We start from the raw sequence: 25,336 nt of genomic DNA on the forward strand, positions 1-25,336 counted from the left end.
CTACTGAGAGCCAAACAGGACCATGGCCCCAGCTACCAGCTCCTGCAGCCCACACAACACTGGCTAGCTGGCATGCCTGGCCACATTGCTGGAGCACTATTTTTTTTATTACATTTGTACCCCGCGCTTTCCCACTCATGGCAGGCTCAATGTGGCTTACATGGGGCAATGGAGGGTTAAGTGACTTGCCCAGAGTCACAAGGAGCTGCCTGTGCCTGAAGTGGGAATCCAACACAGTTCCTCAGGACCAAAGTCCACCATCCTAGGCCACTCCTCCACTGTTGCTACTATTTGAGATTCTACATGGAATGTTGCTATTCCACTAGCACATCTAGAGGTCGGCCCTTGCAGATCACCAATGTGGCTGCGCAGGCTTCTGCTTCTGTGAGTCTGACGTCCTGCACGTCAGACTCACAGAAACAGAAGCCTGCGCAGCCTTCTACATGGAATGTTGCTAGTGAAATAGCAACATTCCATGTAGAATCTCCAATAGTAGCAACATTCCATGTAGAATCTCCAATAGTATCTATTTTATTTTTGTTACATTTGTACCCTGCACTTTCCCACTCATGGCAGGCTCAACGCGGCTTACATGGGGCAATGGAGGGTTAAGTGACTTACCCAGAGTCACAAGGAGCTGCCTGTGCCTGAAGTGGGAATCAAACTCAGTTCCTCAGTTCCCCAGGACCAAAGTCCACCACCCTAACCACTAGGCCACTCCTCCACTATGTCCACATGGACTCTTGCTCTTTCCAGTGTGCTTGCCTCTAAAGACTGCAAAAGCAGCTTCTATTATATTTGTTCCTTCTTTCCTTCCTCCAGCACTGTTCTCTCCCCCCTCCCCCCCCCCCCCAATATAAGCTAGGTCCTGCAGTGCCTGCTAGAGGCTATCTGTTAATGCTGTGGTACAAAGTTCAAGTTTTAAAACTAGGGGGAAAAGAGTATGGAGATTAGTTGAAAAACCTGCTTATTTTCGAAGGAGAAGGGCGGCCATCTTCTGACACAAATCGGGAGATGGCCACCCATTTCCTAATAGCGGCCAAGTCGGTATAATCGAAAGCCGATTTTGGCCGCCCTCAACTGCTTTGGCCGGCCAAACTTCAAGGGGGCGTGTCGGCAGTGTACCGAAGGCGGGACGGGGGCTTGGTTAACAGATGGCCGGCCTCGACCGATAATGGAAAAAAGAAGGCCGGCCATGACGAGCATTTGGCCGACTTTACTTGGTCCATTTATTTTCAGGACCAAGCCTCAAAAAGGTGCACAAAGTGACAAGATGACCACCGGAGGGAATAGGGGAACACCTCCCCGTACTCCCCCAGTGGTCACCAACCCCTCCCACCCTAAAAAAAGAAAATTTTTACCAGCCTCTATGCCAGCCAGAAAAATATCAGACCCAGCTCCATGACAGCAGTATGCAGGTCCCTGGAGCAGTTTTAGTGGGTGCAGTGCACTTCAGGTAGGCGGACCCAGGCCCATCCCCCCCCACCTGTCACACTTGTGGTGGTAAATGGGAGCCCTCCAAGACCCACCCGAAACCCACTGTACCCACATGTAGGCGCCCCCCTTCACCTATAAGGGCTATGGTAGTAGTGTACAGTTGTGGGGAGTGGGTTTAGGGGGGGGTTTGGGGGGCTCAGCACCCAAGGGAAGGGAGCTATATACCTGGGAGCAATTAATGAAGTCCACTGCAGTGCCCCCTAGGGTGCCCAGATGGTGTCCTGGCATGTGAGAGGGACCAGTGCACTACAAATGCTGACTCCTCCCATGACCAAATGGCTTGGATTTGGCCGGGTTTGAGATGGCCGGCCTCGGTTTCCATTATCGGGGAAAACCGAGGCCGGCCATCTCTTAGGTCGACCCAAATGTTGAGATTTGGCCGGCCCCGACCGTATTATTGAAACGAAAGATAGCCGCCCATCTTGTTTCGATAATGGTCGTGGACAGCTCTTTATGGCGCCGCCCTTAGAGATGGCCACCCACATTCCAATATGCCCTTCAAAGTTTGCATTTTTATTCTGCCTATCACTAACCTACAATTCCTCCTTTAAAGCCCAATCTTTAAGTTCCCAAAGCACAATAATGTTCACTTACCAGAGAAATGTCCTCTTCTCTCAGAACTTAAACATAAACCTGAAGCTATGCTCCAAGGAAACATACCACCTCAGATGGGACTCGAACCCACAATCCCTGGCTCCGGAGACCAGTGCCTTATCCATTAGGCCACTGAGGCTGAGTTGTCTTTGTTAGTGGGTAATAACTTTGATAAGCTGGTTTAAGTTATTCAATATGCTAGGTTTTGATGTAAAACATTTACTTCTTAATCAAAGATATAAAGTAGGATAATTTAGCCTGCTTATCCTTAGATTTATAATTGTTTACTACTGTCTTCCGTTGCAATCTGTTTTCCTCTGTCTAAACCTTTGTCCATTTTCTTTCAAGTTTCCTACAAAAATCTTAATTTTGAAAAGCTGTTTGTTAAACCAATTTTGCCTCACTTTGTCGCCATTTTTTCTTAACCAATGATACTATTTCATCAAAGGTTTTTCTGTTGAGATCATTCCAGTTTAGTAACAACAAATCAACTTGTTGTTCTGAACTATGATCTACCCTACTCCAGAAAATACTATCAAATTTACCGCTGGTAGTATATTATTTGTCATGTTTTTTTTCTTAATTTCCTTCCATTGACTTATAAAATATAGTCTATAGTGATCAGACCAAATGACTGAGTCCCAATGGTGTCCTGACACCAAAATATGATCGAGTATTAGTTTTATATGCAAAGAGATCTAACTGGTAACCCTTTGAATGTGCGATAGTGGATGGGGGTAATATTATATTTAATGAGCTCAGAAAGAGGAGTGGAGGACTAGCCTAATGGTTATTGTAACAGGTTGCAGACCTGGTGAACTGGGGTTGATTCCCACTGCTGCCTGATGGTTAACAGTGGGTTGAGATCCTTGGGAATCAGGTTCAATTCTCTCTGTAGTTCCATGTGACCTTGTGCAAGTCACTTAGAGGGGCATAATTGAACAAAAACATCTATCTCCATGGGCGTTTATCTCCGAGAACGGGTCCGTGAAGGGGCGGACCGAACCATATTTTCGACAAAAAATAGACGTCCATGTTTTATTCAACAATGTGTGAGCTGGGCGTTTTTGTTTTTCAGCGATAATGGAAAATGAAAGCGCCCAGCTCAAAAACGAATAAATCCAAGGCATTTGTTCGTGGGAGGGGCCAGGATTCGTAGTGCACTGGTCCCCCTCACATGCCAGGACATCAACCGGGCACCCTAGGGGGCACTTTTACAAAAACAAAAAAAAAAGGTAAAAGAGCTCCCAGGTGCATAGCACCCTTCCCTTGTGTGTTGAGCCCCCCAAATCCCCCTCAAAACCCACTGCCCACAAGTCTACACCATTACTATAGCCCTAAGGGGTGAAGGGGGGCACCTACATGTGGGTACAGTGGGTTTGGGGGGGTTGGACGACTAATAAGCATTAAGCAGCACAATTGTAACAGGTAGGGGGGATGGGCCTGGGTCCACCTGCCTGAAGTCCACTGCACCCCCTAACAACTGCTCCAGGGACCTGCATACTGCTGTCAGGGAGCTGGGTATGACATTTGAGGGTGAAAATAAAAAGTTGTGAAACTTCATTTTTTGTGGTGGGAGGGGGTTAGTGACCACTGGGGGAGTCAGGGGAGGTCATCCCCGATTCCCTCCAGTGGTCATCTGGTCATTTAGGGCACTTTTTGGGGCCTTATTCGTGAAAAAACAGGGTCCAGGAAAGTGTCCTAAATTCTAGCTAAAAACGCATACTTTTTTCCCATTATCGGTGAAATGCGCCCATCTCTGTTCGGCAGATAACCACGCCCCAGTTCCGCCTTCGCCACACCTCTGACACGCCCCCATCAACTTTGTCCGCGTCCGCGACGGAGTGCAGTTGAAAACGTCCAAAAATCGGCTTTCGATTATACCGCTTTATTCGTTTTTGTGAGATAAACGTCCATCTCCTGATTTAGGTCGGAACTTGGGCGTTTTTCTCGTTCGATTATAAGCAGGTTAATCTTCCATTGCCCCAGGACAGGTACAACAGCAGTACAATGTACTACCTAGACTGTGAGTCCAATAGGGACAGACCCAGTACCTGTAAAGTGAGGCTGTAAACCACTTAGATCTAAGTGATATAAAAATACTCAAATGAAGAGCACGGAAAGGAATTTACTGTCTTGGCCGTAGGAACATTACTTTGTTCTAAATATAGATTCAAGTCCCCTAGTAAAATAATATTGGCATACTCCATATGAACTGCTGATATAAAATCCATAAAGTTCTCATGAGCAATTTTCCATTTTCCTGGCAGACAATAAAATAGGATACAGCACAGTGAATCTTCTAAAGAATCATCCTGAATAGTGCAGGATAACATCTCTAATGAAGGTGACATAAAAGTGAGTCTCCTCTGAACACTGAAGCATGACTATAGATTAATGTTATGCCCCTCCCTTCCTTATTTCCCTGGGTTGGAGAAACATATTATATGAATTTGCAGGATCATCAGAAAGTGGTAGCCAGGTTGTTCTTCCGCTATCCAGTGCTTAAATGTACTTGCTTTGTTTACTACAGATCTGGCATTAATATAATAAACAGGTATAGGCATGTAAGGTGAACTAACTTCCTGTATATGCCCTACTCTGGTCAACTGGCATGGAAACTAACCATTCTTCAAGTTTGTAAATCTGTCATGCTGATCCTTCTGTGTCAAATCATGATGATATTACTTTAATTAAATTTGGCATAACCATCTCTCAGTCAAGTAAAGCATCCCGGCCTCAAGAGAACTGCCTGCTGTGGAAAAGAAGAAAAAATCCTTTTACTGAGGTACGCCGAAAAATGGCCTGCGCTGGTGTACGCGCATGCATTGGACGTGCGCAGGTCTATTTTTCAGTGCGCCTGCAAAAAAAGACCTTTTTTGGCCTAAAATGGATGTGTGGAAAAATATAAATCAGCACGCGTCCATTTTGGGCCTAGGAACTTACCGCCACCCGTTGACTTAGCAGTAAGGTCTCATGCGTTAACTGGGCGGTAATCATCAGTGCTTTCTCTCTCTGCCCAGGCTGATGCACTGGCCAACATCAGAAGTCATCACCTGATCTACTGGAATGTGGGCGTGTTGACCTCCACGTGAAGCGTCTCTCCCTCATTCTCAAACTCCCCCCCCCTGCGTCCCACCTTCCAACTAGAGAGTTGTACAGTGACAGAAAGTTCACCTATCCCTGCCCATCCTCAGTAGAATATAACCCATCCCCTCCTGACCCCACAAGTAATCTCCTCCAACCCCACCTGTACCCATAACCTTCAGAAGTAGTTTTTAAATTTGTGTTACTGAAATAACACAATTAGAGGCACATGCAAAGACCCATTTACGAAGTATGTATTCTTCTCAATTAATATTTCCAAATAACCAAAAGCCCTTTATTAATTTGGAAATATTAATTGGGAAGAATGCATACTTCGTAAATGGGTCTCTGTAGTGACAATCCTAGGTTGGCTGCCACCCGGGGCGGATCGCCGCTGCGCACCCCCCCCCCCCCGGTGCAACAGCGTCCGTCCCCTCAGGGTGCAGCACGACACCCCTCCTGGCGCAAAGACACCCCCACCGGCGCATCACCCCCCCTCTCCCGGGTGCATTCTTGGCTACTGGGAGCAGCCGCGCGGCTGTTGGCTCCGCTGGCTCCCTGCTCCCTCTGCCCCGGAACAGGAAGTAACCAGCTCACCTTTATCCACGTTTGTTCACCCCTTCAAAGAAATGTAGTAGATTGGTGAGGCAAGATTTCCCTTCACTAAATCCATGTTGACTTTGTCTCATTAATCCATGCTTTTGAATATGCTCTGTAATTTTGTTCTTTATAATAGTCTCTACCATTTTGCCTGGCACCGACATCAGACTCACCGGTCTATAATTTCCCGAATCTCCTCTGGAGCCTTTTATGTTTAAACTGTTTTATTAACAATTCTCACAATACAAAGTAATGTAGAATATGCATATAACATTGTTTGAAATACAAAACAGCATTTTTACAACATATTCAACTTCGCCAAACACTTTTCATCCCCATTTTTTCCCCCTTCCCCCTCCCCTCTTGACAATTCCTTGGCCCATGCTAACAATAGGTTTTGAGTGACTCTTGCTCCTAATATCATACTCTTGAATACTTCATTAGGTAAAATAGTGCTTATCACAAAATATCAGTAACTAAACATCAAAGCTCTAGATCACTGCCAAGCTTAGCCATTTACGTCTCACTCAACCCCTCCAACCCCCCACCCAATACCTCCCCCCCTTGCAAGCAGAATTCCACTTTAGATTAAATTAACTACTCCAGGCTATCCGTACTCTCTATTATTCTACTATTTATCAGGCATTAACAAGCAGACTACGTCCCCTTGGACTAAGCATTTGCAGGTATGGTTCCCAAATCTGCAGAAATCGCACTCTACGTTTAGGCGATCGTTTTGAATCCCTAGCCTCCCAAGAGGCCAGGAGATGCACCTGATTGCGCCAATGCCAGTAAGCTGGCCCTTCCGATGAGCTCTGGAGCCTTTTAAAAAAATCGGTGTTACATTGGCCACCCTCCAATCTTCCGGTACCACGCTCGATTTTAAGGATAAATTACATATTATTAACAATAGCTCCGCAAGTTCATTTTTCAGTTCTATCAGTACTCTGGGATGAATACCATCTGGTCTCTTCAGTTTGTAGAACTGCCCCATTACATCCTCCTGGTTCACAGAGAATTCATTGTTTCTCCGACTCGTCAGCTTCGAATACCATTTCTGGCACGTATCCCACCCAAATATTCTTCGGTGAAGACTGAAGCAAAGAATTAATTTAATCTCTTTGCTACAGCTTTGTCTTCCCTGATCACCCCTTTTACTCTTCGGTCATCTAGTGGTCCAACCGATTCTTTTGCTGGCTTCCTGCTTTTAATATACCTTAAAAAATTTTTACTATGTGTTTTTGCCTACAACACAATCTTTTTTTCAAAGTCCCTCTTAGCCTTCCTTATCAGCACTTTGCATTTGACTTGTCATTCCTTATGCTGTTTCTTATTATTTTCAGTTGGTTCCTTCTTCAATTTTCTGAAGGATTTTCTTTTAGCTCTAATAGCTTCCTTCACCTCACTTTTTAACCATGCCGGCTGTCATTTGGTCTTCCGTCCTCCTTTTTTTATATGCGGAATATATTTAGCCTGGGCTTCCAGGATGGTGTTTTTGAATAGAATCCATGCCTGATGTAAATTTTTGACCCTCGCAGCCGCTCCTCTAAGTTTTTTTTCACCGTTCTTCTCATTTTATCATAGTCTCCTTTTTTCAAGTTAAACGCTAACGTATTTGATTTCCAAGTATACTTACTTCAAAGCTCCTATCAAATCCGGTCATATTATGATCACTGTTATCAAGCGGCCCCAGCACCATTACCTCCTGCACCAGATCATGCGCTCCACTAAGGACTAGGTCTACAAATTTTCCCTCTCTCGTCGGCTCCTGTACCAGCTGCTCCATAAAGCAGTCCTTGATTCCTTTTACAACAAATATATATAACAGAATTGGACAATGCTGGCACATTTAGGACCCTGTTTACTAAGCAGTGCTAAGGGCGCGCTAGTGGTTTTAGCATGTGCTAAACGCTAAAGACACCCATATAGTGTCTCTAGCAATTAGCACACGTTAAAAACGCTAGCGTGTCTTAGTAAACAGGGCCCTTAGACTGACTCTGGACAGAAAGTCTACATGAAGAAAGCTCTTCACTCATTATTCAATACTTGTCTTTGAAATAGTAGTAATAAAAAAAATTAAGTGCATTTTTATAATATACCACTGCATTCCACAAAACAAAAGGAACGACTCATATTCGGCAAAACAAAATACGAAAGTGCTAAGCCCTTACGAGAAAAACTACACTGGCTCCCACTCAAAGAACGCATCACGTTCAAAATTTGCTCCCTAGTTCACAAAATCATTCACGGAGATGCACCAACTTACATGTCAGACCTTATAGACTTACCACCCAGGAATGCCAAAAGATCATCCCGAACATTCCTTGATCTCCACTTCCCTAACTGCAAAGGACTAAAATACAAATTAATGCACGCGTCAAACTTTACCTATTTAAGCACACAGTTATGGAACGCACTGCCACACAACTTAAAAAAGATCTACGAACTAATGAACTTCCGCAAACTACTGAAGACCCATCTCTTTAACAAGGCTTACCACAAAGATCAACCAATATGAATATACACAACTCCTCCACGCAATTCAGAATTATCTTATAATACTTGCCTGTAATACTACTATCATGTTACCAAAGATTCTTCTGTAACACTAAATGTCTATTTTCTAATATATTTCCATCACTTATGATGTATTGTAAGCCACATTGGGCCTGCAGAGGTGGGAAAATGTGGGATACAAATGCAATAAATAAATAAATATCTTTTTTCTTTTAATGTATGCACAGAAAAAAAGGTGTGAAACGCTCCCAACCTAATTAAAGTTTAATAAAAATGTACTTATGAATAGAAACTGAATGCTGAGCACCTGATTCTCATAACATGATGTCAGTTTTGGTAGCCTTTTACTAGGTAAAAAACATATATGCACGAATATAACGCCTGTTAGGGAGTCCCTATAAACAGCCCGTCAAAATGCTGACACACTGGTTACAATTTAGAACAAATTAGTACTCTGACCGATGAAACCGATATTTCTACCATGTACATCCAGATCCAGCATATTTGAAAATATAAGTGAGATCAACTAAAAATGCTACCAGCAGGAAACAACAACAACGTGGATGCAGTAGCTGATGATAGGTTTGTCTTCTTCGTTTTGGGTGTACAGGAATGACGGTCACGGCTGAACGAGGGAAGTGGGTCTGAGCCGGCTACAACGTTTTTGACGTCATGCCGCCTCTTGTTCTTAATCTAAACGTCTTCGTCTTCATTAAGCTTCCTTGCGTAAACACTGGCAAAAAGCAACTGCGGCTGCGCTGAATTATTGACGAGAGAAGAGGAGGAGGCGGTACCTATTTCTATCCCCGCGCCCGTCATTGGCGTCCCGCTCACTCTGACGCAACTTCCTATTTCCGACAAGGCGGGATGCCTCCAAGAGGTTGTGTGGTAGGGGACGGGGCATCGAAGGAGGAGGAAGCTGTAGGATTGTTGGTTGGTGGGCGATCTCAGGTATGAGTTTGACAGGGGAGGGGGGAGCTGCCGGATCGCGGACAATGAGGAGAGTTGAAGACCGAGGGAGAGATGGCTCGGGAGGGGTGCTCGGTCCCTCAATGCGTGTGACTCAAGGAGGTTGGATGAACAGGAGACAGACGAAGTGAATCTATCTAGTCAATTATATGAGCTGAAGCCAGTAGGCGGAGCTTGATGTCATTTTAATTCACCCAAAACAATAGCCAAAGATTATTGGAAATAAGGAGCTACCTATATGTGGTCCATCTGTAAAAAGTCTAAACCTGTTCCAGTTGGATAGGCAGTGCCTTAAAAGGTGGAAGACAAAAAAAAAAAAATATATATATATATATATATATTTTTTTTTTTTACTTATTTGGCAGCTTTTTGATTTATTTGAAAACTTCCCATATCTAGATGTAAATACCATGAAATAAAAATTGAATATCACTAAAACAGCTTAAAAATGATTGTAGCTGGTACCAAAAGCAGTTATAAACTCAATATTTTGTGCTCATTTTTTTTATGCAAAAGAGATGGCCAAATTTCAGTGAGGACATTTTGTTTCCTGAAGGGTTCAGTTTAAGTGTTGTAATCTGCCATGGGAAGCCTGGTGTTATAAAGATGATGGAATATATTGAAATTAAATGGAAGGAAAAATAAACTCTCCTTTAATTGGGACACATGGAATCACATCGTCACCTGTTTTATAGAAGTTTACATTTTAGATATACAAATGGATTATTCTGTTTTTAGGCATGTTTCAGGGACACGTGCTTTTATAAGTTAAAATAAAAATACATATTTTGTTTCATGCAGATCTCTTTTGTTTAAACATAACTAAATGGGCTATAAGCCCCAATGCAGTCCATTGATTTTCTTATATTTTGTTGTTGTGATGACTTCTTTTGAGTCAAAAACTGAAAACTCTTATCTCTTCCATCTAGTTGATAATAAAAGGAGCTCATTGTGAACACAATCCACTCTAAAAGGTTGTTTTCTGGATGTACACGAGGAATTGTGATATTGAATAAATAAGTATATGTTTGTGTTCCTAGTCATGCATCCAAAGGTTATATAATCCTTTAAAGATAGCCAGTTAATCGTTTGACTTATTAGTGGAGCATTACCACAGAGGCATAGTATGATCATATTTTCAATATGGTAATACTAGGGCCCAGCTAAGGAACAGGTTATTTTGAGTTAGCCTTCACTGGACCATACTTACTTTCATTGTGCCATCACCACAATGAAAGTAAGTATGGTAGGCAGTGTCTTAAAAGGTGGAAGATAAATGTTTGTTTGGTTTTTTTACATTTATATCCCACATTATCCCAAGTAAACTCTGGTTCAATGTGGTTTACATTTGAAAATACAGTGAGACAGAATAATAGAATTCAGTTATATCTTGGGAGCAAGTACATTGATATATCTGAAACATTTAACAAAGATGAGATTACCATATATACCCAGCTGGGCATTTAAAAGTCTGTCCTTTAATGATGCGGCATGTTCAGAAGTCATAGCCATAAGTATAGACAGTTACTCAAATATTATCACATGCATACAGCAGAATAGGCATCCATGCACACATTGCAAAAGTAACTTCTACAGCATATATCCAAAATATAGGGCCCTGTTTATTAAACCGTGCTGTAGGTGCGCTATCATTTTTAGCGTGTGTTCTTAGGAATATATGGGTGTGTCTAGCGTTAGTGTGCACTAAATATGCTAGCATGCCTTAGTAAACAGAGCCCTTAATTTTTATTTTCTCATTTCCATCTTCCAAAATTCGAGACAGCAGATGACTAGATCAGCAGGACCCAAAGCAGTCCAAAACAAGTAAAATAAAAAAACAAAAACCCAACGAAAAGTAAACAACAACACAATTTATATTTAATTGTTCAATCACCCTTAGGATTGACCTTTGGGTTTAAAAAGCAAAACTATATGCATGTAAGGACTGAATAAATTAAAACAAGTTTACAGCAAATGCCCTTAATATGTAATACTTGGTATCCATAATGAAACAGTGATGGAATATTCATGTAGCAAACAGCCTGAGCCAACAGATTTATTTTCTGTTGAACATAATTAACTTTGTATGAACTTGGTGGCTAATAGTGTGCCGAAAATGGACAATGTTGGCACATTTAGACTGCCTCTGGACAGAACTTCTTAATGATGGAAGCCCCTACCTCATTATTCAGTACATATCTGTAAAATAGTAGTAATAAAAAAAGTGTTTTTTTTTTTTAATATATACCACTGCTTTCCACAAATCAAAAAGGAGCAAGTTCCTACATGCCATTTTTTTTCTTTTGATGTAAGTACAGTAAAAAAAAAAAAATATGTTAAGTGATCCCAGGTTTCAACCTAATTTTTTAAATTGTTCTTATAAATAGTAAGTCTGATTGTTAAGTACCTGATTCTCATAACAATGTGTCTATTTTGGTGGCCCGTTACTAGGTGAGACCATCTCTGCAGGAATACAGGGAGTCCCTATAGCCAGCCCCTCCAAATGACACAATGATTTAAAATGTAGAACAAATTAGTACTCTAACCAATGAAACCAATACTTCCTCTGTGTACATCTGTATGCTGAACAAGCCAGCATGTTTGAAAATATAAGTGAGATTAAATAGAAATGCTACCAACAATAAAGAATGACGATGAGGATGCAGCAGCTCATAGGTTTGCTTGCTTTGTTTTGAGTGTACTAGATGACAGCTGCGCCAGGAAGGGGCAACATAGACTAACTTCATTGGCTTCAACTTTATGACGTCATCCCGTCTCCTGTTTTCTTTAACCTCCTTGATGTGACTGAGAATGAGGAAAAAGCTGCTCGATCAGCAACTGTTGAGAGTCTGCCAGTGATCGCAGAACTTGGTTTTTGCTTGCTTTATTAGTGGTCTTACTGCTTTCTGGTTTTATTGCATCTTTAGGGGATTTCTCATTTTTCCACACCACATGGCCTAGGTCTGTAGAGCTCTAATGTTGTTTATACTAAGTAAACCATTTTTGGAGTAAGTATTGTTTGAAGAAACTTGTCACTATCACTAAGAGGTCCTTTTACTAAGCTGCGGTAAAACGTGGCCATAGTGCGCCCCTATGAGAGTTTTTCCCCAGCTGCTAAGGCTGTTCTTACCACAGCTGAAAAATATATGATGTTCTGAATTAATAGCCACGCCATTAGCGTGCAGCCACTACAAAAAAGTTAGGGGTATGTTTTCTAAAGTGCGCTATAGGCTCATTAGCGTTTTTAACGCGCGTAAATTTCTAATGCACCCATAGGAAATGTATAGGCGTGTTAGTGTTTAATGTAACTTTAAAAGTGCATTAAAAACGCTAATGCGCCTTAGTAAACGTACTCCTTAGTGTATTGAGCCCTTACTGCCACCCATTTTGTAGGTTTTAAGGGCTCACATGCTAATCAGTGTGCCATAATGTGGCTGCATTGATGGACAGTGCTGTGCCCACTCTCAGCCCCCAGACACACTTCCTCCAAGAAAAATAAAGAAAAATATTTTAGCTTGTGGTTTGAGTGTGCACATTGGGCTTTTACTGCAGGATGCTTCAGCATGTCCCAGGGTAAGCCCTAAATGTTTTTGGAAGAGATGGTTCTTTTTGTGGTGTTCTTTCAGAAGTGAGGGGGTTCGCAAGAATAAGGCTGAAAATTCCACCAGTGGGGAATAACATTGATATCTAGTTTATGAGAAATAAACAAAAGTTCTTATTTAAAAAAAATATACCCACATACCTGGGTTCCAAATTGGGAACTCTTGGATAGCCACATTGAGCCTGCAAAGAGGTGGGATAATGTGGGATACAAATGCCATAAATAAATAAATAAATAAATACTACACCTCTAGGTTAAATTGACCTCTCTCTTGCCCCCCCCCCCCCCCCAAACCCACACAAACCAGGAAATACCAGGTCTTTACTGGGGGGGGGGGGGGGGGGTCTTTGGCTGACCTAAATAGATTCAAATTTTTTTTTTTAGTTTGGTGTTTAGGAATATGAGAAAGATTTATTTATTTTTTTTACTTTATTGTTGTTTTCTACTACACTTGTGGGCTCATTTTCGAAAGAGAAGAATGTCCATCTTTCGACATAAATCAGAAGATCGGTATAATCGAAAGCCGATTTTGGACATCCCCAACTGCACTCCGTCTCAGGGACGGCCAAAGTTCCAGGGGGGCGTGTCGGAGGTGTAGTGTAGGCGGGACTTGGGCGTGCCTAACACTTGAACGTCCTTGACCCATAATGGAAAAAAAGAAGGACATTCCTGACAAACACTTGGCATTTTCACCCAGACCTGTTTTTCTTACGACCAAGGCACAAAAAGGTGCCCGAACTGATCAGATGACCTCCCGTTACTCCCCCAGTGGTCACTACCCCTCTCCCACCCTCAAAAAACATCTTTAAAAATATTGATTGTCAGCCTCAGATGTCATACTCAGGTCTGTGACAGCAGTATGCCGGTCCCTGGAGCAGTTTTAGTGGGTGAGTGCACGTCAGACAGGTGGACCCAGCACCATCACCCCCTACCTGTTGCGTTTGTGGAAGAAACAGCGAGCTCTCCAAAACCCACCAGAAACCCACTGTACCCACATCTAGGTGCTCCCCTTCACCCATAAGGGCTATTTATTTTAGTTACATTTGTACCCCATGCTTTCCCACTCATGGCAGGCTGAATGCGGCTTACATGGGGCAATGGAGGGTTGAGTGACTTGCCCAGAGTCACAAGGAGCTCCCTGTGCCTGAAGTGGGAATCGAACTCAGTTCCTCAGGACCAAAGTCCACCATCCTAACCACTAGGCCACTCCTCCACTCCATGGTAATGGTGTACAGTTGTGGGTAGTGGATTTGGGGGGGGTGGTTTGGGGGGCTCAGCATATAAGGTAAGGAAGCTATGTTCCTGGGAGCATTTTATGAAGTCCATTGCAGTATCCCCCTAGGGTACGCGATTGGTGTCCTGGCACGTCAGGGGGACCAATACACTACAAATGCTGGCTCCTGCCACGACCAAATGGCTTGCATTTGGTCGTTTCTGACATGGACGTCTTTGGTTTCAAAAATCGCTGAAAATCAGAAACGTCCATGTCTAGGGACGTCCATCTCTAAGGACGACCATATTTAAGGATTTGGACGTCCCTGGTGGTTTTTTCGAAACAAAAGATGGACGTCCATCTTATTTCGAAAATACGGGTTTTCCCGCTCCTGGATCGGGAAGTTTTGCAAGGACGTCCAAATCGAAACATGGATGTCCCTTTCGAAAATGCCTGTCTTAATGTTCTTTTTCACTAAGCAACTTGCCGGTAATTTTATTGCATTGGTAGTAAATGGATATCTTTAAACACAGTGATCAAGAAAAAAAGCACCAGATTTTAGCACATACGTTTACTAAATTAGCCCATTAGCCTGGTCATTGATGCACGGCCCTTGAGTTTCATTGTTCTCTTTAAATTTTTTGGAAGGGGGGGCCAGAGGTGATGTGCTAATAAGCAGCATGATAGTGCATAATTATGCATACGTTAAGATTTCACTAAACTGGCACAAAGAAGAAAGAGAGGTTGGGCAAAAAAATTTAATCAGCATTCTCCATTCATGGTTCTCTGGAGGCACCAGGCAGTGACGCTTAATGGTGAGAGCCAGGTACTGAGACTGAATTAACAGCAAACTCTGCTTTGCACTCCAGTTAGTTCGAGGGATCACTTGATGACTGGCAGGTTGAGCAGTACACGCCACTTCTGCTCATCATAAGTACATAAGTATTGCCATACTGGGAAAAACCAAAGGTCCATCAAGCCCAGCATCCTGTTTCCAACAGTGGCCAATCCAGGTCACAAATACCTGGCAAGATCCCAAAAAAGTACAAAATGCTTATCCCAGAAATAGTGGATTTTCCCCAAGTCCCTTTAATAATGGTCTATGGACTTTTCTTTTAGGAAGCCGTCCAAACCTTTTTTAAACTCCGCTAAGCTAACCGCCCCACCACATTCTCTGGCAACGAATTTCAGAGTATAAATTACACGTTGAGTGAAGAAAACTTTTCTCCTCCTCATCATGTACTTCTGCACCAACACTGCAGGAAATAGGTCGGAGGATTCACTTAAGCTCAGTTAACTGGCTGCAGGTAAGTGGAGCTAGAAGGCAGCAAGGTCCTGATACCTACGAAGAAGCAGGAGCTGTATAGGAGTGTGTGTGTAGTTGAGCCCATGTGCCGCTTAGCAGGAACAGTGTCGTGCATCAGAGCTTCTTCCAGAATCTTGCAGCTGGAGTCCCTAAATTTTGCCTCCGAGGACCCTGTTTACCAAGCTGCACAAAGGCGCGTTAGCGCGTGCTAACCCTGTAGATGCCCGTATTATTTCTATGAGCATCTACATGGTTAATGTGAGCTATTTTTTAAGCCTCCGCTAAAAACGCGAGCGTACCTTAGCAAATAGGGCCCTAAGTTGTTTCACTGCATGATGTCAGTCCCCAGTTTGTGAACAATATTCTTCAGCTGCCCTAATCTTGGCGGTCCCGAGGAGCAGAAGACCTGATCTATGAATTAAATGCTGGTCTCCCACATGTGACTGGGCAAGCGCTCTCATGCATAGCTTTAGTGTTCCTTGTAGGATCCAAAACTTTAGAACACATGTATTTATCATTGGTACCAACCACAATAGCCCATCCTATTAAAACCACCAGCAAAGAGTCCCTGAGATAGGTCCAGTTCGGTAGAAAAGCGACTGTCATAGCTTGTTGATCTAGTTACTTTAGCATATAGTGTGGTGCACATGAAGACTCAGATGGTTTACAATCCATTGCCCCAAAGTATTTGAGCAGAACATTTTTCTTTTACCTGCTGAAGTCATCGTCTGTGGTGATGACGTTACTGTGTTTTATTCTGCAGTGTGTTTCTCAAGATTCTCAGAGCGCTGGTTCATGGACCTGAAGACACCAGGCCTGTAGGCTGCTTTGGATATCCCTGTGCTACCAATTCCCATGTTAACAGTTTTGAGCATGTTTTACTATATCTGCCTTCGGCGCCGAGCTCGGACAGCTACTCGAGGTGAAATGAACAGCCGGAGGGCTGTGGAATCCAACAGCCGAGCCTTGCCCATGTCTGCTGAGACCATCCAGTACGCCAAAGAAGTACTGGACTTCACTTCCCATTATGGTAGTGAAAATAGCATGTCCTATACCATGTGGAATTTGGCAGGTATACCGAACGTTTATCCAAGTTCTGGTGACTTTACTCAGACGGCCGTGTTTCGAACTTACGGAACTTGGTGGGATCAGTGTGCAAGCTTGCACCAGCCTTCCAAGAGGACGTCACCAAGCTTCCACAGCCAAGATTATGTGGAGCTTGCATTTGAGGAACCAGTTTATCCCACAGCAATACATATCCTGGAAACCTATCACCCTGGAGCAGTAGTTAAGATTCTGGCCTGTTCTGCAAATCCGTACTCCCAAAACTCACCGGCTGAAGTAAGGTAAATTTTTAAAATCTGTATGTGTGCTTTTCTTCATATTACATCTTGCATAGAGAATGACACGGGGATGGGGACAGAGCCCACGAAGACAGGGACAAACTTTCTCCATGTCATTTTCTACTTTGAAGCCTGTTAATTTATTTATTTATTGCATTTGTATCCCACATTTTCCCACCTCTTTGCAGGCTCAATGTGGCTTACAATACATCATGAATAGTAGAAACATGTAAGAAAATATAAATTTAGCATTACAGAAGGATCTTGGGTAAACATGATAATGATAAAACATACAAGTGGTTTAACAAGCATATAGTGTAAGGCATTTCTGGATATTTGTATAAGAGTTCATATTTGTTGATCTTTGTAGTATGCCTTGTTAAAGAGATGGGTCTTCAGTAGTTTGCGGAAATCAGTTAATTCATAGAGTGTTTTTAAGTTGGGCGGCAGCGCATTCCAGAATTGTGTGCTCAGGTAGGAAAAGGTTGACGCATGCGCTAGTTTATATTTTAGGCCTTTACAATTGGGGAAGTGAAGATTAAGGAATGTCCGAGATGATTTTTTTTAGCATTCCTGAGTGGTAGGTCTATCAGGTCTGACATGTAGACTGGGGCGTCTCCGTGAATGATTTTGTGAACTAGGGTGCATATTTTGAACGTGATGCGTTCTTTGAGTGGGAGCCAGTGTAGCTTTTCTCGTAGAGGTTTAGCACTTTCATATTTTGATTCGCCGAATATGAGTCTAGCTGCAGTATTCTGAGCTGTCTGAAGTTTCTTGATTACTGTTATTTATGTTTGAATAATGCAGACAATGGTATTTTGATTTTTTGGAAAAACAAGCAAACATGCTGGCCACAACTAGCAAAGTTTGCATGGGGGATCCTGTACTACCAGCACATCTTCTAAGAAGACATCTTCTATTGCAGGAGGGACTATGGAAGACAGGAGAGGTAGATTGAATCCTGAAATTGTTGATGACTTCTTATTCATCCACAGGTTAAAAAATCATAACAGTGCTTCATAGGGCATATTTCTCTCCTCTAGAGCATACAGAACGGGTTATATTTTGTACCCCTGGACATTTTAACAGGGTGGATTAAGATTCCTTGGGGTACTAAAAATTAGCTGGAGTTGGAAGAGTAGAGGGTGGTGGTGAGGAAGGTTATTATAGCTGCTCGGTGTTATTGTTTTCTGTTTGTAATTTATACACAACAGTTGCACAGCATATTCCTTTTTATATTTTAATAAAAGATTCAAATATAAAATCATAATTGTTCCAGGCTTCTGCAGATGAGAATACAACCCATGGGGACGGGGTGGGGACAGAGACAGAACCTGCGGGGACGGGGTGAGGACAGAGACAGAACCCACAAGGACAAACTTTGTCCCCGTGTCACTCTCTAGCACATTGAAATTTGAGGGCCTAATTTTTTCTTATTTTCTGTGCAGAAATTTTTGAGTTCTCTTTTTTGGACACTGCATCTTGTATACTTCTCGCTGGGGCAGGCATGTATTTTCATCTCAGGCTAAAGAGGCAGACCTTCAGCTTGTGCAATCCTTTTCTCCAATGTACCTCAGATTATTTGCATGTCTTTACCTCCTGTGATTTTGTGACTTCTGTCTTTTACTCGTTTACTGTGAGTAATAGTTGTAGTTTGCTTCGCTCCAGATGTCAAGAATCCTATTTTGAAAGAATCTGAGTCTTGTCTTCCAGTATCTATGACATGCCTGCTTATTTTCGAAGGAGAAGGCAGGCCATCTTCCGACACAAATCGGAAAATGGCCAGCCATCTCCTAAACCCAGCTAAATTGGTATAATCGAAAGCCGATTTTGGCCGGCTTCAACTGCTTTCCGTCGCAGGGCCGGCCAAAGTTCAAGGGGGCGTGTCGGCCGTGTACCAAAGGCGGGGCGGGGGTGTGGTTAAGAGATGGCCAGCTTCGGTTGATAATGGAAAAAGAAAGCCGGCCATGACGAGCATTTGGCTGACTTCACTTGGTCCCTTTTAGTTCACGACCAAGCCTCAAAAAGGTGCCCCAACTGAACAGATGACCACTGAAGGGAATCGGGGATAACATCCCCTTACTCCCCCAGTGGTCACCAACCCCCTCTCACCCCCCAAAAAAATTAAAACACATTTTTTTGCCAGCCTCTATGCCAGCCTCAAATGTCATACCCAGCTCCATGACAGCAGTATGCAGGTCCCTGGAGCAGTTTTTAGTGGGTGCAGTGCACTTCAGGCCGGCGGACCCAGGCTCACCCCCCCCCCCCCCACCTGTTACACTTGTGGTGGTAAATGGGAGCTCTCCAACCCCCCCCCCCCCAAACCCACTATACCCACATGTAGGTGACCCGCCTTCATCCCTAAGCGCTATAGTAGTGGTGTACAGTTGTGGGCAGTGGGTTTTGGGGGTGGTTATGGGGGGCTCAGCACACAAGGTAAGGGTGCTATGCACCTGGGAGCAATTTCTGAAGTCCACTGCAGTGCCCCCTAGGGTGCCCGGTTGGTGTCCTGGCATGTGAGGGGGACCAGTGCACTACGAATGCTGGCTCCTCCCATGACCAAGTGCCTTGGATTTGGCCGGGTTTGAGATGGCCGCCATGAGTTTCCATTATCGGGGAAAACCAATGGCGGCCATCTCTAACGCCGGCGATCTCTAAGGCCGCCCAAATGTTGAGATTTGGCCGGCCCAGACCGTATTATCGAAATGAAAGTTGGCCGGCATGTTTTTCGATAATACGGTCAGGAACGCTACTTTACGGGGCCGTCCCCGGAGATGGCCAGCCCCGTTCGATTATGCCCCTCATGGTCTCCTAGGGAGTCAAGCACAGGGTGAAATGGAATTAACTACTTAAATGTCAGGATCTTTGGGATTTGTCTTGTTTAATGTGATCATCTAATAACAAAAGCTGAGGACCACTGATAGTTGTGTAGATTAACAGGCAAGCAACCATCAACTATGAGAAATATTACTGAAAAACTCAGGTGATGCACAGGACTGAAAACAATGCCAATTTTTTTAAAAGGGTTCCAGGGGTGATCTGGGAAATTAGAGACTGGTAAGCCTGACTTCAGTGCCAGGGAAAATAGTGGAAACTATTATAAAGAATAAAATTACAGAACACAGAGACACAAACATGGTTTAATGGAACAGAGTCAGCATTAGCCAGGGGAAGTCTTTCCTCACCAATTTGCTTCAGTTCTTTGAAGGCGTAAATAAACGTGGATAAAGGTGAACTGGTTGATGTAGTCTATCTTTTATTTATTTGTTACATTTGTATCCCACATTTTCCCACCAGGCTCAATGTGGCTTACATAATACCGGAGAGGCGTTTGCAGACTCCGGTGTGAACAAATACAATGTGAAGTTGTGGTAAGATAAAGTTCAATTAGCATTGCCATATTAAGGAATTGTGCAACGGTAGAGTTGAGTTACGTTCATACGTACTTTAGTTTTGTTGTGTTGCAGAGATCAGGTATTTAAGTTGGATCGGTAGGGTATGCTTTTTTAAACAGGTTGGTCTTCAGTGATTTCCAGAAGTTTAGGTGGTTTTCAAAAGGCTTTTGACAAAGTTGATGCCTAAGAAAATTAAAAAGTCATGGGATAGGAGACAATCTGTGGATTAGGAATTGGTTATTGGACAGAAAACTGAGGGTAGGGTTAAATGACCATTTTTCTCAATGGAGAGGGTGAATAGTGGAGTGCCACAGGGACCTGTATTGGGTCCGGTGCTATCTGACATATTTATAAATGATCTGGAAAATGGAATGAGTAAGGTGGTTACATTTGCTGTTGACACAAAACTATTCAAAGTTGTCAAAACACATGCAGATTGTGAAAAATTGCAGGAAGACCTTAGGAAATTGGAAGACTGAGCATCCAAATGGCAGATGAAATTTAATGTGGACAAATGCAAAGTGATGCACATTGGGAAGAATAATCCAAATCATAGTTACCTGATGCTAAGGTCCACCTTAGGAGTCAGAGCTCAAGAAATGAGCTACTACTACTACTGTTCAGCATTTTTATAGCGCTACAAAGCATTCGCAGTGCTGCACAAACATAGAAGAAGAAAGACAGCCCCTGCTCAAAGAGCTTACAATCTAATAGACAAAAAATAAAGCAAGCTTAGGTACGTCACATTATACTCCGAGAGAGGTAGAAGAGGCTTGGGTTCGTCCGCTCAGATTACAATATGTGATACAGGCGAAATCTACTGCGCTGCCAGAGCACCTGAGAAGTAGCGTAGTGATTCGGCCTCCTAGTCTGGTATGGAGAGACCTAAGCAGAGCTTGGATGTTTGATGCACATCACAGTGGATTATTACCTATTACCGGCAATGAAGATTTTCTCCCTGGTATAGACTGCCTCCGATTTCAAATTTGGCAGCAAAAGGGGATTACTCTTATACAAGACACGGTGGATTCTGCTGGTTCTCTTAAGAACTTGGAATCTTTGGGACTTGGTGAATTGATTTGGATGGATAACTTTGCTTATTTACAGCTCTCCCACTATATTGCAGCTATCCCTCACCGGTCTCTCGCTGTTGATGTGCCCGGCATGATAGACAAACTTTTTGATATGCCTAATGAAGAAGCTATATCGATTTCGCTACTTCACAAGCGGTTGCTGCAGAGTACTGCACAGAGAGACCTGACACACCTCGCGACGCAGTGGTCCGCCGATTTGCATAAAGTGATTTCATCACAAATGTTACTGACATACATACGACAAATACCAAAAGGAACAGCTACTGCTGAACTGCGGGAATGTCAGGGCAGGGTGATATTCAGAGCATACACTTCTAAGTTGCAACTTTATAAAATGAGAGGGGTGGACTCACCTCAATGTGGCAAGTGTGGGGAGCTTGAGAGCAATTATTACCATGCTATGTGGGACTGTCCGGAGATAAAGGCTTTTTGGGCAAAAATTTGTAACTTTATGAGGCATATAATGAAGGTCCCTATGTCACTGGGGCCTGAAAATATTCTGTTGGGAGTGGGGGCGCTGAGAGGGGCTGGTGCTGTCCATTATAACGCGCTGCTTTATAAAGCGCTTCTAATAGGTAAAAAATGCATCTTAATTAACTGGGTAAAACAAGAGGCTCCTACATACTGGCAATGGCGTAACAAGCTACATTCGTTCTTACTATTGGAATTAAGAGATGTTCGTCTGAAATTTAAGCGACAGAGAGAGTTTTACTTAACCTGGCAATGCTACATACATGCCCTTGCACCGCGGGCCCGTAGTGCCATTCTTAATTAATTGGGTGACCCCCTTCTGCATGTGCGAGAGAGGCGCTTACCAAATGCAGGTGATGGTTGACTCCCTTTGTTGAGGAGATGGGATTCTTATGGTGGGGAAGGGGGGAATTATAAAAATGCTTGATGGCACGTAGTAACTGTATAAATGTATGTAAGATATCACATTTATTGTCCTGTATATTATGGATACTGACTATGTACTGTGAAATGTTCCATCAATAAAATTGTTGAAATATAAAAATAAAGCAAGCAAATCAATTAATGTGTAGAGGAAAGAGGAGAGGAGGGTAGGTGGAGGCGAGTGGTTACAAGTCAAAAGCAATGTTAAAGAGGTGGGCTTTCAATCTACATTTAAAGATGGTCAAGGATGGGGCAAGACGTAGGGGCTCAGGAAGTCTATTCCAGGCGTAGGGTGCAGCGAGACAGAAGGAGCGAAGTCTGGAGTTGGCAGTAGTGGAGAAGGGAACAGATAAGAAGAGCTAGGTGTCGTTGTAGATAATATGCTGAAATCTTTTGCCCAGTGTGCAGCGACAGCCAAAAAAGCAAGCAGAAAGCTAGGAATTATTAGGAAAGGGATGTAAAATAAGACCAAGAATATTATAATGCCTCTATCGCTTCATGGTTCGACCTCACCTTGAGTGTTGTGTTCAGTTCTGGTTGCTGTATTTCTTTTTCTTTTCTTTTTGTTACATTTGTACCCCACGCAGGTTCAATGCGGCTTACATATTATATACAGGTACTTATTTGTACCTGGGGCAATGGAGGGTTAAGTGACTTGCCCAAAGTCACAAGGAGCTGCCCGTGCCTGCAGTGGGAATCGAACCCAGTTCCCCAGGACCAAAGTCCACCACGCTAAGCACTAGGCCACTCCTCCAGAATTAGGAAAGGTCCTAAGACTTTTCTAAGAAACAGACAGGTCTTTTTGGTGTGTCCTAAATAAATTTTTCTATGCAAGATTCTTTTCATCTTTCCTGTAGTTTTTGGAAGTGCCTACCCCTTCACCCTACTCCTTTGGCTTGCTTCTAACGGTCATAGGGATTACTGTTCCTCCATCTTTTGTGGATTCTTCCTTGCACAGAATACAAAGCAGGGTAGATTTTCAAAGTTTCAGGGAGTTATCGCCTAGCTTTCTTATTACACCATCTGGTTTTACCTGGTTGCTTCTCCCACTTCGTTAGTATTGGAGAAAGAGCAGTAGAATCTCCTTCCCTTGTATTAGGTATTGCGTACACCAAAAGAAATAAAAGTACAGCCAATATTGTATTCTACAGTGTTGGCTGCTAAAGCGCTTGAAAAATGTGTGACTGCCTCATGGTCAGACTTTGAAAGCCTTCCCCTCTGGTGTAATCCTCAATTCCAACTCCAGAAGTGAGGGATTAGTTGGAAATCATGGCAAGAATGGGGCCTTTGGGCAGGTATTGGTTAATGGTGAGCTTTCTTCCTTCAGCAGCTCCAAACTAATTTCAGTCTTCCAAGCAGCTAATATTTTTATTGGTTACAATTACATTATTGCCCCTCTGTTGCTAAAATAGATTTATCTGCCTTGGGTTCTGAGCTAGATCATACTCTGCTGAGTCAGAAATGTGGTGCCTCACCACATATTTGCATAGTAAGGCCATTACCTAGGATTGCAAGAAGATTTTTGAATCTGAGTGAGGTATAGAGATGGCTCTCAAGTACTGGATGTGGTTCTGGGATAAATCATTAAGATTATCACTGTGGGCAACACTTAGGAGTCATAATTTTCTGCATCACAGTGTGATTTGGACCCCTTATATAGTGGCTAAAACAATTCAGACCCTGGATGATATGCTGGTTGTATCATCAGGACACTGACAGGCTCATTTTTGAAAGAGATGGACGTCCATCTTTCGACATAAATTGGAACATGGACGTCCATTTTCCAGGGACATCCAAGTTGGTATAATCAATACCCGATTTTGGACGTTTCCAACTGCAGTCCGTCAGAAGGACGTCCAAATCTCAAGGGGGCGTTCCTAGGACATGGACGTCTTTCAGTGATAATGGAACAAAACGGAGCTAAAGTGAAATCAGATGTCGGGTTTCCGAAGGGTTCAAATGGAAGCGCTCTTCAAGCCGCGCGGAGCTATTGAATTGGCCTATTTGGGGATTTAACAAACAACGAATGTTTCTTCAACACAAGACTATTATTGTCAAAATTGATTACAAGTCGCGATGACATTGGAGGCCTAACCTTTTGGTTGACAAATGGGATTGTGAGAAGTATTTGGCACACAGTGATTGCGGCCATCATATATTGAGTATAAGTGCATGATGTATGTACACTATATGTTTTATATAGGCTACTGGATAAATGGCGAAGTGAAAGGCATGAATGAGTGAGTTCCTTTGATATCGGGAAAGTTTGTGATGTATCGATGCTAATGATACATGTGCGATTAAAAAAACATTGTTATAGTAAAAAGGAGTACCTGTATATGTTATGCACAGGAGTTGTACTCTAATTCAATTAAAGTTCCCCCTATTGACATAGATTAAATTTTAACTACCAGACCCTCGACCATTCTTCTAAGGTTCGGAGATCCCTTCTCATCGGTTCTACTCCCTCCAGTGTATCCACCCTATTGGCTATTTTCATTTCATCTGCAAAAAGGCACACCTTTCCTTCCAACCCTTCAGCAATATCTCCCACAAATATATTAAACAGAATAGGCCCAAGCACCGACCCCTGAGGAACTCCACTGCTCACCTTTCTTTCCAACAAGCGGATTCCATTTACCACCACCCTCTGCTACCTGTCGGTCGACCAGTTTCTTATCCAGTTCACCACTTTTGGTCCTAAGTTCAACCCTTTCAGCTTATTTGTGAGTCTTCTGTGGGGGACCGTTTCAAAGGCTTTGCTGAAGTCCAAGTAGATTACATCTAGCGCACGTCCTTCATCCAGTTCTTTGGTCACACAGTCAAAGAAGTCAATAAGATTCGTTTGGCACGATTTTCCTTTGGTAAACCAATGTTGCCTCGGGTCCTGTAACCCGTCGGCTTCTAGAAAGTTAACTATCCTTTCTTTCAGCAGCGACTCCATTATTTTTCCTACCACCGACATGAGACTTACCGGTCTGTAGTTTCCCACTTTTGTGAAGAGGGATCACATCCGCTCATCTCCAGTCCTGCGGAACCTCTCCCATCTGTAAAGATCTATTAAATAAATCTTTAAGACCTCTCGGAGCTCCCTCAGTATCCTGGGATGTATCCCATCCGGCCCCATAGCTTTGTCCACCTTCAGGTTCTCAAGCTGTTTATAAACTCTTTCTTCCGTGAATGGTGTAGTATCCACTCCATTCCCAGATGTTCTCTCGGCAGCCAA

The 25,336-nt window shown here is 43.1% G+C and overlaps 1 protein-coding gene and 1 non-coding gene across 3 annotated transcripts in view; one reads left to right on the top strand and one right to left on the bottom strand.

Moving 5' to 3' along the window:
• Positions 1 to 2,157: 2,157 nt before the first annotated feature.
• Positions 2,158 to 2,230, bottom strand: TRNAR-CCG. The gene has a single exon. It is a non-coding gene; the product is annotated as a tRNA-Arg (tRNA).
• A 6,912-nt stretch (positions 2,231 to 9,142) lies between these two features.
• FBXL4 (F-box and leucine rich repeat protein 4) overlaps positions 9,143 to 25,336 on the top strand; it is an 83,895-nt gene continuing 67,701 nt past the window's right edge. For both annotated transcript variants that reach the window (XM_030199081.1, XM_030199082.1), the window contains exons 1-2: positions 9,143 to 9,246; positions 16,148 to 16,730. In XM_030199081.1, coding sequence (XP_030054941.1) covers positions 16,240 to 16,730 — 491 coding nt within the window. In that variant the 5' untranslated portion in view covers positions 9,143 to 9,246; positions 16,148 to 16,239. The remainder of the gene's footprint in view (positions 9,247 to 16,147; positions 16,731 to 25,336) is intronic.

The sequence above is a fragment of the Microcaecilia unicolor genome, chromosome 3 (assembly GCF_901765095.1).
Source record: "Microcaecilia unicolor chromosome 3, aMicUni1.1, whole genome shotgun sequence".
NCBI classification, from domain to species: Eukaryota; Metazoa; Chordata; class Amphibia; order Gymnophiona; family Siphonopidae; genus Microcaecilia; species Microcaecilia unicolor.